A 17,550-nucleotide genomic window follows, 5' to 3' on the forward strand; every position below is an offset into this window, starting at 1 on the left:
TATTTAAAATAATATTTAAAATATTTTGAGAAAGTTTGTCCATTTTTCGTTTATATATAAGTTTTTTCAACTGGCCTTCTATTTTTTCTCGATTTAAGCAGAATAGAAGGCCGTTTATTTAAGTAGGCCATGTTTAAACTCATTTATATTCCTCATATTTAATCAATTTCGCTTAAAAGGCAAATAAATTAACGCGTTGGAGGAGTTCATAAATAAGAGAATGAAACATTGTTTAGTACTTTAGGAAAAATTTAAATGCTTCTTGGCGATAAAAAATGCTGACTATTGAAATTGTATACAATCAATCAAAAACATTTTATTGTCATCGACCGCCAGACGGCATAAACGAAAACATAAGCATTTTTTTTAAAAAGTATTTTGAAAAATAGTTACAAAGAAAACATAAAGAAGTTCATTATTGGGGACCTACATATGAATTGTTTTCTATACAATGAAAATTGTAAAATTTTATAACTTCAATTTTTATTAAAAAAAGTTATTGTAAATTCTTTTTGTAATATTAATACTTATATATCATCTTATTTTACTAATCAGTTCTTAAATATAAATACTCTTTGAATTACTAAATATTTTAAACGTTATATATTTTATTTTTTGCATTTTGTTAAAACATTTTATTTGATGAATATGCATTTTTTTGGGGGGGCTTAATGATAAGATGAATTTTGTCTTCTTCAAGCCCCAGTCATGTAAATATTTGTTTTTATAAATTACGAGTGTAAATTATTTTCAATCGGCAAATACAATACTAAACTAAAGATTATCAAATAAAAACTTTTACAGCTCATTTTTGAAACAGGAGAAACTCTCTTGATTAATCGGCCAACCTGAGTAATATTTACACAGGTATCCTGTAAATTGGATATATTGATCATTTTCCAATATTTTCGCTGATCAAAATCTGAAAATAAGACTAAATCAACCAAAATTAAAATACGCACTTTAAACCAGGCTAATGTAAAACTATTTAACTATTAAACTCTAAACTTTTGCACGATCATTCCTTTGTCAACTAAGATAGCAGAAAAAAATCACCCCAATTTTTTTTACAGCGCATAAAATAAACGATATATCAATATAATAGTTGTTTATAACATAAATATTTTAAACATACATATTATGTTACAAGCAAAACCTTAATCCGTCATTTTTTTATAAATTGACTGACAAATAGCTAGAACATACATCGACTGATAAATAGGTAGAGCATGGAAGGAGTGTACATTAGACATTAGATAATCGGTATCGTATAAGTCGATACCGAGAAGAATGGTCTCGTATCGCGTGGTATTGCTTATATACTAATGTCGATACTATCAGTATCGGTTCGATACCACTCGATACCGAAAAGGAAGGTCTCGTATCGTGTGGTATCGCTTATGTTCCAATGTCGATACTATCAGTATCGCTTCGATACCAAACGATACCGATAATAAAAAGAATCGTATAGTATCGCATGGTCCCGAATCGAGACTCTCAATAAAACAAAAAAACAAAAAATTAAAGTGTGATTTATTGAACTTTTTATTAACAAAGTACAAATACAATTGCTTTTTAGAGGTTTAGTTATTGTTTTTTAATAATCTACAATACTTTGGCTATCGTCCATTCGTTGTTTTTTCCTTTGCCGTACTTTCGTTGGTATTTTAGGATTTATTTCTATTAAAATTGGCAAAAATAAGTCAGATTCATGTCCTATATCACTTTTATTTTCTTGTTCGATGGGACATTTTTTAATGTAATTTTCAAGAGCGGAATAGTTCTGCATTAGAAATACAAGCTAATCTGCCTTATCACTATCGAGATTGTATCTACGATCAGTGATGACAAGGTCAGAAGCAGAAAATGCTCTTTCAGATGATGCAGAGGTCGGTGGAGCTGCCAACCAAGATCTTGCAACACCCGAAAGGATAGGAAGTTCCACTGCATGCTGCTTCCACCATGCTAAGGTGTCAGTTTTTCCTGCATTTTTGGATCTTATTGTTTTTTGGTATTTTTTCATTTCAAGTTTAATAGGAGGGTTTTCTTGTATATGATGTGAATTACTATCTTCTTTATACTTTGCTAAAAAAATACTGTGCTAAGTTTCCTCCCAACCTTGTGCATTATCAGCAACGGAATCGTTACTACCGTTGTTTTTACTGGAATTTGAGACAACAATGAAGAATTCTCAAAGTATTCTTTGGTTGTGGGATGGTTTTCAACCAGTTTTTGAATATTTTCATCGTCAACATCAAGAAGATGTCCACGAAAAAATGGATGAAGGTAATGTCTTAGTGCAAATGCGGGTAATTTACGGCCTTTGTCTGGGAATCTCTTATTTAGTTCTGATAATAAGTCCTCCAAGAACTTTTCTACTAATTTGTTGTTTCCATTAGTAACATAATTACTTTTTTCTTTCTCGATGAAGTTGATGAGTGCTGTTACTTTCCACAGTGATATGTCAATTCGGTTTTTTTATCTTTGTGTCAGAAGATAAAAAAACCGATAATTCTTTAACAGATTTAAGCACTGAAACAATAGCTTCAAAGAGTAAGAGCTGTTCATCTGTAGGTACAGTTTTCTTCCAATCATCACCTTCTGTATCGCGTAAGTATATGAGTGGAACCTTAAGTCGAAGCATGACGTGCAGCATATCGTAATGGCTAAAAGCTGTCGATTTATGAAGCCTGGTAATAAGTGAGCTGGCTTTAAGAAAAGCATTTTTCAGTTCCGGGGTAATAAACTGTTCTTTAAAGTGCAGTGTTGAGTGTGTGATCACTGCATGTAACAGAACCTTCCTCTTTAGTTATTAAAGACAAACTGTTGTTTAGATCACATGCCATATTTGATGTCTGATCAATAACACACAGTTTATTGGGTATTTTAATGATTCAGGGTATGAGAGTGTGTTATCAAGTGCTTTTGTAATGTTGATACCAGTGTGTCGCTCTTTGAATGGGCACACTTCTAATGTAAATTTCTTTAGGGCAAAGTCTGGCGAGATATAATGTAACGTCACGGACATTTATGAATCATTCCCCCTTGATGTCCAGTGGTCGGTGGTTATGGCAACCTGATTAAGATCTATGAGCTTTTTTTCCATAACTTCATGCATTACTACCTTCAGTGTATGGTAAAGCTGAGGGAGTTTATTTTTTGAGAAAGTCGTTGAATGTTTTATTGTGGCATTTGGTAATATTTTGTTCATAAACCTCCTAAAATTTTCAGAATCAGCAAAGCTGAACGGAAAGCACTGATGTTATGATCAACTACTAATTGACGCCGATCTTAAAGTGGCCACTTTTTTGTAACTGCCTTCTTCGGGAGAGTGAGAGCTTTGAAGGCATCTTTTGCGGATCCAGAAGCACTTGCCTTGATTACGTTTAGTTCTTCATCTACTTGCGATCTCCACTCGTCTTCTTTTTTTTGAAGTTCGATGAATAACTTCCTATGATGTGTTTGAATATGCTTTCGCAAGCCAGTAGTATTTGCTTGCTTTGTTGAAAGCTTATTTCTACAAGTTTTACACAGAGCAGATTCTCCAGAAAATGTAAAATACAGTTGAATAACAAATAAAATGGTTTCACTTTTTATTATTATTTTATTTTTATTAAAAACAACAGAGTCGAACTCACTTGGGGCCTGAGACAAAATTAAGTTATGGGGGCATTTACTGTAAATTTTACCTCTAAAAAATGTCAAAAGCGTTAAATAATTTCAGAAATATTATTACCAAAAAAAGACCATTTGATAGGCGTGAATTAATTTTTTTTTTTTACAATTAGTTACTAGGTATCTTTATATGAAACAAAAACAAATTCAGAGTAGGCTGGTATAAAACCTGGCCATCAATTTAGCACACTGTGCTTTGCGATTTATGAATTATTGCTCCACCAATAAAATTATTTTTTTTTTAAATCTAATTAGTTAATAAACAATAATAGTTATAACGTAGAAATGCAAAAAAAATCCTGCATTTTTAGATAAAAAAAAAATTAAAAAAAATTAAATTCTCATGAAAGACTTGAACCTAGAACTCCGTGCATATATGCCATAACTTATTCCGCTTGCCACGCAAATTTACGGGTTTCCAAGTTAAGTTATTATATCTAACAATAATTGTGCCGGTAATTAATTTTAGAATTATTTCCCGACATTGCCGGCAATTACCTTTTGAGATAAAGTATAAAAAATACTTGTAAGTAGTGCCTACCTATATTTTTCTTGAAATAACCCCAGATTAAAGATATTGTAAAAGGCACAACGAGTGAAGATTAGTTTTCTTTAATAACTAAAGTATACTTATGTTTAATTGTTTAAAACTAAAGTTTAATTGTTGAATGTTGAACACAGAATAAAGCAAGAATTACGATACCACGAGAGATTTAATTAAAGTAACGATACCAGAAGAGAAATTAAAATATGAATGCGATATCACACAATTAATTGAATTAAAATAACTGTAGTGACTGTTACGAAATCAATTCCCTTTGAACAATAATTTCTAATACTCGTTTAGAATAATCATTAACCATTGCATCACAAGCAGTTTTCTTTGGAGAATTATATGAAAACTGATTGCAAAACTATTCCCTTGGAGATTATATCCGCACAGAATATTTTCGCTTGAATGGAATAAAAATTCGAAAGAGTTGAAATAACGACATGGAAAATTACACATAGCAGGGGCTGATCCAGGTCATTGTTCTTGAAGGGTAGTCGGACCAAAAAAAATATAAAAAAAAAGGTTTACGTTTTTTCAAAATAAAACAACTGTTTCATTTGATATTTAGAATGATTTTAGAATAATAAAATATTGAATGGTTATATAAATTTTTTTATTTTTTCTTATTTTTTTAATTTTATCAATAATATTTGACGTTTTGACGTTTTTTAGGTAGGGGAAGGGAGTAGTTACCCCGAATACCACCCCCTCCCTTACCTTTTTGTCCGCCCTTACACACTGTTTAACATAATTTAATAATTTGTAAAAATTGAATATAGAAATGTTAAAAAAATCTTTTCTTTCCTTTTAATCACGGTAGAAAAAATTGTAATAAGGATAACAGATGAGAAATTAAAATACAGAAGTGGTACCACACAATTATTTAAATTAAAACAAGGATACCAGATGAGAAATTAAATGATAAACATGATGTCATCCAACCAGCTTAGAAAACTTTTTTTTTATAATAAATGAGCCATATATATCTCATTAATTATACGAGTTTGCTATTTCAAATTACAAATCGTTTATAAAAATAACATGGAAGTTCTCATGATGACCCGAGTTGCAATACCAAATGATACTATCGGTACCAAACATTACCAACTGACCGATAACTTTTGATACTAGTATCGATATCGATACCGTAAGGTATCGCATCGAGACCAAACGATACCAACATAAACGATACTTTTGATACCAGTATCGCGTGATCTCGATATCGATACTGTATGGTATCACAACGATACCAAACAATACCAACATAACCAATACTTTCGATACCAGTACCGCGTGATCTCGAAATCGATACTGTAAAGTATCGCATCGAGACCAAACGGTACCAACATTAGCGATACTTTCGACACCAGTATCGCGTGATTACCGATACTGTATGGTATCGCACCGATACCAGACGAGAAATCGAGACTCGAGACCGATTACCTAGTGTACATACGTCGACTGACAAATAGGTAGAACATGCAAGGAATGTACATACATCGACTGACAAGCAAGTAGAACATGCAAGAGGTGTCACCGCATTGGCTGAGGGTATTGGTTTGGGCAATTTCAAAAAGAAAATTAAATTTTTTTTTTTTCGGGGGGATTGTTTCCAAGGAAATTTTTTCTTGGAACCGTCAATAAAGAATGTTTTGCAAAAAAGTGAAAAATTAAAGGTGTTGTTAATCGATTATTTTGAAATCTCTTATGATTTAAACTAAGTGGCATATGTAATAAATTGGTACGTGCCAATAAAATTAGTTGGAAATGCTTTATTTTGTTTTGGCTTTTTAAAAAAGTTATCGTTCATTACGCCCGTCACACAAAACAATTCTTTTTTAAAAAAGTTATTGTTTAATATGGACGTCTCGCAAAACATTTCTATTTTAAAAAATTTATCGCTCAACAAGATCATTGCTCAACAAGATCGCACCAAACATTTCTTTAAAAAAAATGGAATCATTCATTAGATAAAAAAAAAGCAGCGAAATAGAATTAAATAACTAATGTTTATAAAGCAGAATTTTTTAAAACAACAACAAAAAAAATATATATTTACACTTTTTGTTCACAATAAATAAAATTTTTCAATAAATATAATCATGAAAAATAAAAATTTGAAATAAATACTATAAATAATTTTATTTTTTTCTAAAACTAAACAGTAAAATACTTTAAACCTAAAAATTTCTAATAAAACATTTTCAAACAACAGAAAATATAAATATATATATATTACAGCATATAGATATAAAAAATAATATTTTAAAATAAAATGCGAACTTTTTTGTATCCTCACTTAATACAAAAGTTCATTCGATTACTTAAATTATTACAATCTTTTGCTATGAATATATAAAAAAAATTTCCTGAAAAAGCTTTTCAATTTACAAGAGAATAACGACAAAATATATTGAAGAATGTTTTTATCGCAATTATTGGCAAATGAGTAAAGTTTTTTTTAAAAAGTTAAAGATCTCAGATGGCAAAAATGAATCACATTCCTTTTTTGGAACCACCTATCGCTTTTAAACCAAGTACAACTTTTAAACCCTAAACCTAGTAGTTTAAAACTGTTTGTAAATTTTGTATGCAATAATAAAGTTTATTGAATAGTTTCAACAGCAATTAAAAAATACTTTTAAAACTATCAATTAACTGTTTTAAATTAACTGTTCTAAACATTATAAAACTTGAAGAGCTTTTCTCCAGAACAAAAACTGCAGTCGGTTTTAACGCAAAAAAAGTCTGCTCAACCTCGTTGTAGACAAACATTCTTCATAGTTGTTGATAGGTCCTTCATTCGTCATAGCTGTGGATAGGTCCTACATGGTTATATTACATTCGTTCTTAGGGTTCCAACTCTAAATTGCTTATTTCCCATCCTCTGTATAAATCCAAAATTTAAAATCTATCGCTATTAGTGCTACTAGTGGTAGGATTAGAAGGATTAGGACTAGGATTAGAAGGAGGATGTACAAGTGAAGTAGTCGTAAAAAGTTTGTACCAACCCACAACTAATTGACTAAGATCTAGATCATCAAGTAGAATTTGACATACACCCATAAACACCTTACGATCCAGTCGTCCATAATCACCCCATACCATAATCTAATTTAAAAAAATACAAGAGTAAAAAATAAAGTCTAGCAACAAATATATCCATAATATTTTTAATCACAAGTACAATGCTATATATTCATAATAGATTTAATCGCAAGTACAATGTATTAATTTTGGTACAGTTTGTACCAAAATTAATACACTGTACTTGCGATTAAATCTATTATGAATGGATTTAATTGCAAGTACAATGTATTAATTTTTGTCAATGGTACTTTTGATATAAAAGTATTTTAATTATAAAGCTTAGTTTAGTTTTTAGTTTTAGTCTGAATTTATAAAAGAATATTTCTTGTTTTTATTATTATTATTATTATTCACTCTCCAACAAAGGCTGCAAGCAATCACGTTGGAAGAGAGGCTCAGGGTTGGCAGGTAGAGCGGGTCAATCTACGTTTGCAATGCCTTTTTGGACCTTGTCCAAAAGAGTAAGAGCATCATTAGAAGAACCAGCTCAAATATGACAACAGTGTTCCATACAGGGACGAATAGAGGTAGAGAGTGGAATCAGGAGTAAGAAAATAGAGAGCTCGATAAAAAAAAGCAACCTTGCAGATGTTAATTTAGCAATCAATTTTATACATGGTTTCTATGAAAAGTAAGTAATAAATGATAGTTATAGAAAAAATGATTACGATTAGATACAGCAGCTGCATAAGGTGAACCCAAAGGAGTAGAATGAGACTTAACTTGGAACTGACGAGAAGGAATCAAATAAAAAGCTTCATCAAATGGATATAACCTGTTCTGCTGTCTTCTTGAGATATTTAAAATTTTCATTCGTTTTCATTTGAATGTGATATTTATTTTTCCACTCACATTGTTCACCAACCAACCAATCATTGCAACAAAGCATTAAATAACTGATTGAAACACATTCTGAACATACTTTTAATCAGAGAAAATGTTAAAAACAAACATTACAAAATTTTCCAGCGTGTTCAAAATCAGATACCTAGATGCGTCGCTAAAGAACTTCATTAATCAATCATTCATTAATCATTCAAATTCATTTCAAAGATTTTGATCTTGTAACAAAGTGTTATTTTTTTCCAAAACAATAGTTTGGTGTGAAATAACTTTAAAAAGTGAAATATTGAATATTTTTATTATACTTGTGTATAATAAAAATATTCAAGTTTACTTGTGTTTAAATATATTTAAACAATTATAAGAGCAATAGAGAGATCAATAGCAAGCATATTTTTAAAAGGAAGAATGGAGAAATAAATTACATAACTAATGGTTGGAAATGATATTTCTTTTTGCATGCATACTTAACCAATAACCTATTAAATATGCAGTCATCAAAACGTTGAAAGTCATAAAGTATAACTTGAGTTATGGGTACTAAGGCTCAGGTTTGATCTGACTCTTCAATACACACAACATAGTTGCTATTACAACTGATGGAGCAGCTGTTGCCAAGCAAGACAGTAAATCCTTAACATCAATTTTGATTAAAAGCAGGTTTACAGTTAGCTATAAAACTAAACCAGATTATCACAAAGAAAAGCTATTTCTTAAGAATAATGATAAATCAGAATATAAAAATTATTTGGAACTTTAATTTACAGAACTAGTTATTACAATGACAAACAATCTACTAGATAACAATGTAGCAATTATCAGTAATATGTACTTAAATATTTAAAAAATTCGAAAAGCAAAGAATATATTTTGGTAATTATCTAAAAACAACTATTTTTATTGATTATATAAATTACACAGATAGCAAAACTAGATAGAGTAGTCTAATGGCAATGAATGTCTTCACCTATAAAAAATATTGAAAAAGCTATATTTATTTAATAAAAAAATATTTTTTAGTAAATTTTTTACTTTACACGTGTTTTTTAGTAGTTTTATACTTTATATGTGTTTTATAGTAGTTTTTTACTTTACACGTGTTTTTTAGTAGTTTTTTTCTTTATAAATATTTTATAGCAGTTTTTTTTACTTTATATGTGTTTTAGTTTAAAATAAGAATTTCATTTTTTTTTTTTTTTTTACAGGCAACAATCTATGCATTTTTGTACCATCTGTAAGTTTTTAGATTTTATAAATTTATTACCATGAAAATTTATTGCAGCAAAAAAATTATAATAACATTCACTAATTAATCTAAAACTTATTAAAATTAAAATAATGATAATAAATATTAAAATTAATAATAATCTAAATAGTTGTAAATTAAATATCAAAAATATATTTAAAAATATTTAAAATATTTAAAAAAACTTATGAAACTTATGATTTAAACCAAAATTTGTAAGTTTTAAAAAAAATAATTGAAAGTTTAAAAAAATAAAACAAACCTGTAATACTTTTCCTTGATAATTTTGTACAAAAGTTAAGTGTTGCGCATAATGAGGATCAAGTGTTCTTTTTGATGATGTTTTTGTTTTTCTTTTTTCAACACATTTTTTGCCGCATAATAAATAAACCTTCACATAAGGTGCTAAAATGGATATTTTAAATTAAATTTAAAATTGAGGGTAATTAAAAACTGAAAAATAAAGAATTACCAACCAGGGAGTGTTTTAGAATCTGGCTTTATTATCAAACTTTTTGCTCTAATAATTTCAACATCAAGTACACCTCTTCTATCAAGAAGACTCAACTGCACATCACCCATTAGAGGTGAGCCTAAGATAAAATAAAATATTGATATTTAGAAAGTTAATTTTTATAAAGGCAAATAAAAACAATTCGTCTTTACATACAGAAAAACATTTAAAAAAAAAAGGTTTTTTCTGTATGATACAATGAATTGTAAACTTTGAAAGTATTTTTGACATATACTAAATATGCATTACAATTAAAAAACCTGTGAGTTATGTTTATCAATATTTTTATGTTTACCAATATTCAATATTTATTTTGTAATACTGGTATACAGTGGCGGATTAAAACATTTTGGGGCCCAGGGCTATTTAAAAGAAGGAGACCCCGTTCCACTAACAACGACAAAAATGAGTAAAACAAAGATTTTCTTGAAAACGCTATCACTGATATTTATTTATATACAAATTTTATATTTATTTTATTGAATTAAGTTGAGTGATTTTTTTCTGCTTTTCTTCCCTGCAAACTCTGCAATCACATCGCTGAAATCCAAAGTTTCTAATATTTTGACTCAATAGTTAATCTTGCTATATTACTTAAACGACTATGGACCATTGTTGATCGGTGCATGTTCTTAACTCTTTTAAGAGTAGAGAATGATTTCTCAGCCTCGCAATTTGTTATTGGAATAGTTAGAAACAAGCGATATGCTATATAAACATTTGGAAATACATCAATAATATCGGTTTCAACAATCCAATTTAAAACATGCAGAGGAATCAATGTGTTTTCAGTCTCAGATTTATCTTTTTTATGCGAAAAAACCCCCGGAGGCTGCAACTTTAATAACGTTACAAATTGTTCTATTTCAAATATGAAACTATCTTCTAAATCATTTGAGTACACTTCTACAATTTTTTTTGCGCTAACTTGCAATTCCATGGTACTAATAGTTACCAGTTTCGATAGAAATCCAAATAACTTATTTACGTGGTTGTAACCATCACTTCTTATAGTTAATTGTGTCACAAGTTTGTCAATAATGACAAAAAATGTATTCACTCGAAACTTGTCGGATACGCTCAACTTGGTTTTCTCCGTTGCTCAATTTTTTAATTACCTTCCTTTTGTTCTTATCCGAATAGTCTTTTTCAATAAACGAGCTAAGTTTTTTTGATTCATTCTCAAATCTCGTAAAGTCGTTTCGTAAGTTTTTACAAAGTCAATTAGTGAAAGTAACATACTGCTTGCTGTATGCAAACCTAATTCAACTTTTTGAAGAAATTTGCTAACTGCATTAAACCTCTTAAGTATGTGATAACAAAGTACAGCCATGAATGCAAACTCTAGCTTAGTGATCTTATTTAATAAACACAAAGCTTTATGACGAGTATCAGATTTTTCTTCTGTATCCTCAGCTATATGACATAGCGCTGCATGAATCCCATCAAAATTTTCTACCAAACTTTTTGAAGCATCTGACCTACATGACCATCGTGTATCTGATAGGCGCTTGAGTGTAGCATGATTTCCTTTCAATAAATCCCATCTATGTGTTGAAGCTACAAAAAATGAATACAAACTCTGGAGAACGCCAAAATAGTTGATAGAATTGATGCACTCACTGACACTGCACTGCCCTACTAAATTTAAAGAATGTCCAGCGCAGGGGATATAAAAAGCTAATTCACTCCGCTCTTTTAAACGTGCCTGTAACCCAGAATATTTACCCGACATATTGCTTGCATTATTGTATGCCTGTCCCTGACAATTGGTTATATCAATATCATATCTTTCCAGTAGATCTAAAATGTCAGTAATCAAAGATTTACCGTCGTGGCTTTTAATTTGTAGAAAACAAAAAAATCTTTCATACACTTGGCCATTTAGATAATAACGAAATATCACAGAAAGTTGATCCACATGAGAAATATCAGGAGTCGAATCTACGATAATTCCCCAGTATTTTGCTTTTTTTATTTCGGTAATAATGTGCGTTAAAACCTTTTGAGACATAATATCAATTAGCTCTTCACAAATAGTTTTAGACAAATAATTTACATTACCTTTGCCTTTATTTGCAAAAGTGTCAATGTGTTGCTATAAAACTGGATCAAATTGAGTCAACAGTTCTAACATGCCTAAGTAATTTCTGTTATTTGACGATCCTATAACTTCATTATGGCCTCGAAATGCTAAACCACTTCCGGCTAAAAAACGAATAACCGCAACTATTCTATTTAAGATTGCAGACCAATAATTAAATTCCCTTTTAATCTGGCTTACCATATATTCATCAACATGAGTATTTTGTTTTATGAATTCTATCCACTTAATCATACATTGAATATGTTCCTTGCTGCTTACGTGGCCGAAAATAGTTTGTTTAGCTTTTTTCCAATTGTAAAAGCCACTTTTGACAAATACGTTGTCGTAATCGGTTGAAAACAACTTGGAAACATAACAAAATACACATCCAGTGGATTCAGAAAATATTAACCATTTTCGGTCACACTTTTCGCCATTATTCATCACTTTTAAAAAATATTTAACCGAATAATATCTGTACTGGTTTTTGAACATCCGCTTCGAAGATTCGAAATTAGAGTCTTTATTTTGAAAAAAAGCATACCCCTTGTTTAAATACTTCATACGTTCATTTTCCTTTAATTGTAATGGCCATAAAGCAGGGTCTTCGCGTAGAATGGTATCTAGGAAAAAAAATCATGATAAATAAGCCTAATAAAAAAATAATAAGTGACAATTTATAGAATAAAAATATTAACTGCTTAAAAAGTAAATTGTTTGTTTAGCAGATGTTAGAGGTGTCATTAAAGATAGTAAAAATTGGAGTACCTGAGTCAAGCTCATTGTTATGCATTGTAGATTCAACACTTTCAACTTCTTGAATTTCATTTGAAGGACCTTAGCAGGCTACCTCATTTTCCGTGTTATTGTTTTCATCTTTTCTTTCATTGTTTTTATTATTATCTACAGTTTGTGGAAATTGCATAATAGTTTGGTTTGATGAAAAAAAAATTGTCATTTTCGGAAGTTTAGCTACCATTTCCTTTCTCTCTTTCTTCAATCTTCTTTTACAAGCTCCACTTTCATATTTTCTTAGCATTTTAATTATAACTGTATAACCTGAAAAGTGTTAAACTGTTCTTTTTTTCTCTTTTTTTCTTTTTTTCACGAATTTAGCGCTTCAGCTATTAAATGCATTCACACAAGAACTCTTTTGTGCGGAAGTACAAAAGAATTGTAGAATTGCAATCGTTAATGCATTTTCAATAACAATATAATTATTCAAGTCATTAATAATTTTCCGAAGGGAATTGTTTTTGTAGCAATTTGTACAAATGTTACATTCAATTATTGCTATAAGGCGCTGCTACCAATCTAGTAATTTTTTTTTTGTAGAAGTAGTTGCGCTCCATCGTTGTCAAAGACCGGAAAAAATATATAAGGCAGCGTTTTTGTTGACAGTTATTTTATTTTTGTGCTTTTGTTTTCAGACAATTTAGTAAATTTAACTTTGGCTCTTTTAAGTTAATAAAAGATTTAATTCTTAGAGTTAATAAAAAATTATTAACTTTGAATCGGGGCCCCTAAAATTGTGGGGCCAGGGGCTATAGCCCCCCCCCCTAGCCCCCCTTGATCCGCCACTGCTGGTATACACCAGTATTGCACAATATTAGTAAGAAACATTTTTAGTCAAAACATTAGAACACTTTATTAAAACATTTTCATATCAATTTTTCTATTTTCATTTTGTAGTTTATTTTATTTTATCATTTAAAAGTTATAGCACTACTTAAATCTTTATAATTTCCAAAAAAATTTTAAAAATATCATTTTAAAATTTCATTTAGTATCAAAGCTAACCAAAAAACAGAAAAAGTCATTTTGGTGAATGTTGTATTGTTTGAATTGTTTTCAAAGTAATCTTACTTAAACTCAACTTAAATTCAACTGAAAATGCAAGTAATACAAATCTCTTTTTAAGTGTTTCAGCAACATTTCTTGTACAAACATTTCTTGTTCAAATTTCTTGTACTAAAAGTTATTTGTGAATGTATTCATTATAATTGTTATATTTACATGTTCAAAAGTTTCAGGCCACATAATATGCATTAAAGCAGTAGGATGTTCAAAAACAAATTTGAATATTTACATTTAGATAAAGATCACAAATTAAACAATCCAAGATTGGAAATAAGTAGTTTTTCAGACAAATCTAGTTTTTTTGGAAGGGATGGTAGACTATATTTATGACATTCTATTGGCATGAGAATGACCAAGGTTATAAAACATGAAAAACAGCATTGTACTAATTTTTCTTTACTGATAAAAAAAAAGAAATTTTTTAAATGAGTTTGTAATGAGTAAAATTTGAAATAAAAAAATTCAAAAAACTGCAAAAAAATGGAGACAGCGATCTTCGACGACAATTTTAATTTTATTGGTTTTTACTATTTAATTAATACAATTATATTTTATTCAAAAAATTTTTTTATCCAAACGTTTTCTTTATTATGAACACAACTTGTCTCAGCACTTGGGGATCCCTTTAAGTTTGAAATATTAAAAAAATTTAAAAACCATAAAAAGCTGGTGATACGCTTTTGGTATTAGAAAAAATTAGTTCAATATTGGTTTTCAAGACCAGTAAATGAAAACAGTGAAAACTCTATTAAAAATTTTAAACTTAATAAATTTTTTTTGTCAGATTGCAGTTGACTTATTGAAAATTTCCTTAATGGATCAACACACACAACACAGACACACACAAGAACTATACAAGTTGCAAAAACACTAAGTGCTATGTGAAATATCAGAAGATACTAAAATCCAAATAAAACTATAGTTACATAGATGCGCATCACTAATTAGATTCATAATCAAACTTTTAAGAATTTTTTTTTAATATTTTACCTAGTACTTGCCTTCCTACAACCTGAGCAGGACCTAAACCTTCTACAAAATCAATTAACTGTACATCTCCAGATAATCTTAAACTTGGTGGAATCCATGACATGCTGAAAATAAGAATGAAATTTGGTTTTAATTTTGTGGTTATTTTATATGGTTTATAAAAAAATTTCATTAAACTTTTCTTTAAAAATTAATAGACTGTAAAAATATTGAACATTTATAAGACTTATTAGCCATAAAATTTCACAATTTTAAGAAAAAAATCAGAATAATTTAAATTATATTAAACTATTTATTTATTTATTTTTTCAATGTATACATACAATATACGCATGTAAGCAATCTTAAAAAAAAAAGAAAGTGTTTTGAAACACACAAAAAATAGCTCTTTAACTGTTATCTATTCAATTAATTTATGACATTTAATTATTCAAATTTAGAGGTTGAAGAAATGTCTGAGGATGGATTTCTAAAGTGACCCTTGATACACGCAATATTAAATAAAATCTCTAAGTTACTTAAAGAAATGTAACCAAAAGAATGACATAATTGAAATGGATTGAAGACTCTAACTAATAACAAAATAATAATTAATTTGTTATAAAAATTAATGATAATTGATATTTTATTATAAATATGACAATATAAATAAAAATATAAACTAAATGTTTAAGGAGGAATAGGAAAGTAAAAAAGTCAAATGACCATGAAATGAATAAAAAAACACACATCTTACAACATATTAAACTTGCAGTCCATAATAAAAGCATCATATATATGAATTAAAACTTGATGAAAAGACAACAGTATTTTCAAATAGTATATTTAATGGGAATGTTAAAAAAATCTAAGATTATGAAATAATTATTAGAAGCTTGGTACAAAACATAACAAACAAATTTCTATTACATCTGACAAAGTTGCAGACTACCACTATTTAAGCTTAAAGGTAGTCTCTTTTATTTAAGCATAAAGACAAAATAAAGACTAAATTTTAAATTGTATGCTGTAAATTATAAAAATCAGAAAATCATGAATACAAAGTAAAATTCCAAAACACAAGAAAAAAAAACTAGATAAATAAAATTGTTCTGAGTTAAACAAAGTTGAATTTTGGTAGATGATGCAAATCATCACTCCATGATAGGATAAGTAAAAAAAAAGAAAAAGAGATGCGATATGACAACAATGTGAAAGAGGCTCAACCTTTGCTGTGAGAACAAACCCAAGTCATTTACATTGCATTTTTACACATTTTCACAAAGAGCATGTTTTGAAGATCCAGCCCAAATATGAGAACAATACTCCATACAAGGATGGATAACAGATTTATGATGGTGGGAGCTGGAGTTAGGAGTAAGAAAATAGCAAGCACAATAAAGAGTGAGATTTATAGCAGATGCTAAGGGATTGCCATGGATTGAATAATGAGTGAAAAAGAATCAAAGAAGAGAATAGAAAGTAAGAGTGTAAGGTGATTAATAAGAGTGTTCAAAAATATAGAAATATAATAATTTTTTGGTTCCTTTTGATACTTTGTGAAAAACAGAAGGCTAAAAACACCCTTTGCTGAAGAAGAAATGTTATAATTTTTTTTTACAATGCACCCATAAATATTGAATTTGGTAAAAATTGTTACATATTGGATCCAAATAAAAATTCTGATTTTTGAAACAAATTTTGCAAAAAACCAATATTTTCTAACAAAAATAACTTTCTTTAAGATAACAGGGATCATTTTAAATAGATTCAAAAAATTTTTTTATTTATTTTAAACTTTCCTAAGTTATAAAATTAATTCTATAACTTAAGAAGCATCCTTAGTCCCAGAAAGCTTTGCAGCAAAATAAATACTTTAATAAGTATTTAATTCGCTGCAAAGGTTTCTGGGATATGCAAAGCACACACACTGTATGTCTAAAGAGATAAAAATTTTCAAAAAAAAAAAAAAATTTTCAAAAAAGATTAAAATTGAAATAAATTGAAAAGAATAAAATACTAAAAGATTGTATTAAAAATAATTTTTTTTTGAAAATAAAGATAATATTCAATTATACAATTATTAAGAACTATATTTCTAATTATAAGAGTTATAAGATTTAGAAGTACCTGCTACCAACACTTGTCAATGTCATCATTGAGCTAGCAATACTAGAGGAACTTTCACTTTTCGCACTTCCTATTGAAGACACAGGACTGCTGTGACCGGATCCATAACTATTTTGCCGATAACGATTTACATTACGCATCGCAGAATACCCATTGTGATCAAAGTCAGTGGATCGCATGAAGGAAATTTCGTGATTAGATCTTGGCTGAAATCTTTTATCTTCATTATAATTATGCTGTTCTCTATAATAGTTCTCTAAAAAACAATAAATAAGTAACAATACTAGAAAAATAATTTAAAAGAAAAAAAAAATTTGTCACAAAAGTATTTGAAATTTTTTTACTATTGTTTAGAAAATTTTATACCTGCTTTTTTTTCAAAATTTTTTGGTGAACTTCCTGACATTGAATCCATACGCAATAAATTGGGTTTATTATTAAATTTTACTCCATAGTTGTTATCATTACTTGACTGTCTCCATTCCTCTGCAGACTTATCACCAGCTCTTTCACCTAATTTAGTTGAAATAAATTAACTAAACAACTATTAAATAATTGAAGCAAATAAATATAAATAATTGAAA

The 17,550-nt window shown here is 28.8% G+C and overlaps 1 protein-coding gene across 2 annotated transcripts in view; it reads right to left on the reverse strand.

Annotated features, from left to right (window-relative positions):
- Nucleotides 1–6,237: 6,237 nt before the first annotated feature.
- The window catches only part of LOC100206589 (regulating synaptic membrane exocytosis protein 1), a 54,057-nt gene continuing 42,744 nt past the window's right edge, over nucleotides 6,238–17,550 (reverse strand). The window contains exons 15-20 of one of the 2 annotated variants that reach the window (XM_065796057.1): nucleotides 17,333–17,479; nucleotides 16,967–17,222; nucleotides 14,858–14,961; nucleotides 9,884–10,000; nucleotides 9,670–9,812; nucleotides 6,238–7,339 (exon numbers count right to left, since the gene is read on the reverse strand). In XM_065796057.1, the coding sequence (XP_065652129.1) occupies nucleotides 7,133–7,339; nucleotides 9,670–9,812; nucleotides 9,884–10,000; nucleotides 14,858–14,961; nucleotides 16,967–17,222; nucleotides 17,333–17,479 (974 nt within the window). In that variant the 3' untranslated portion in view covers nucleotides 6,238–7,132. The remainder of the gene's footprint in view (nucleotides 7,340–9,669; nucleotides 9,813–9,883; nucleotides 10,001–14,857; nucleotides 14,962–16,966; nucleotides 17,223–17,332; nucleotides 17,480–17,550) is intronic. The other variant, XM_065796056.1, reaches the window with a different exon arrangement.

The sequence above is a fragment of the Hydra vulgaris genome, chromosome 04 (assembly GCF_038396675.1).
Source record: "Hydra vulgaris chromosome 04, alternate assembly HydraT2T_AEP".
Classification (NCBI taxonomy): domain Eukaryota; kingdom Metazoa; phylum Cnidaria; class Hydrozoa; order Anthoathecata; family Hydridae; genus Hydra; species Hydra vulgaris.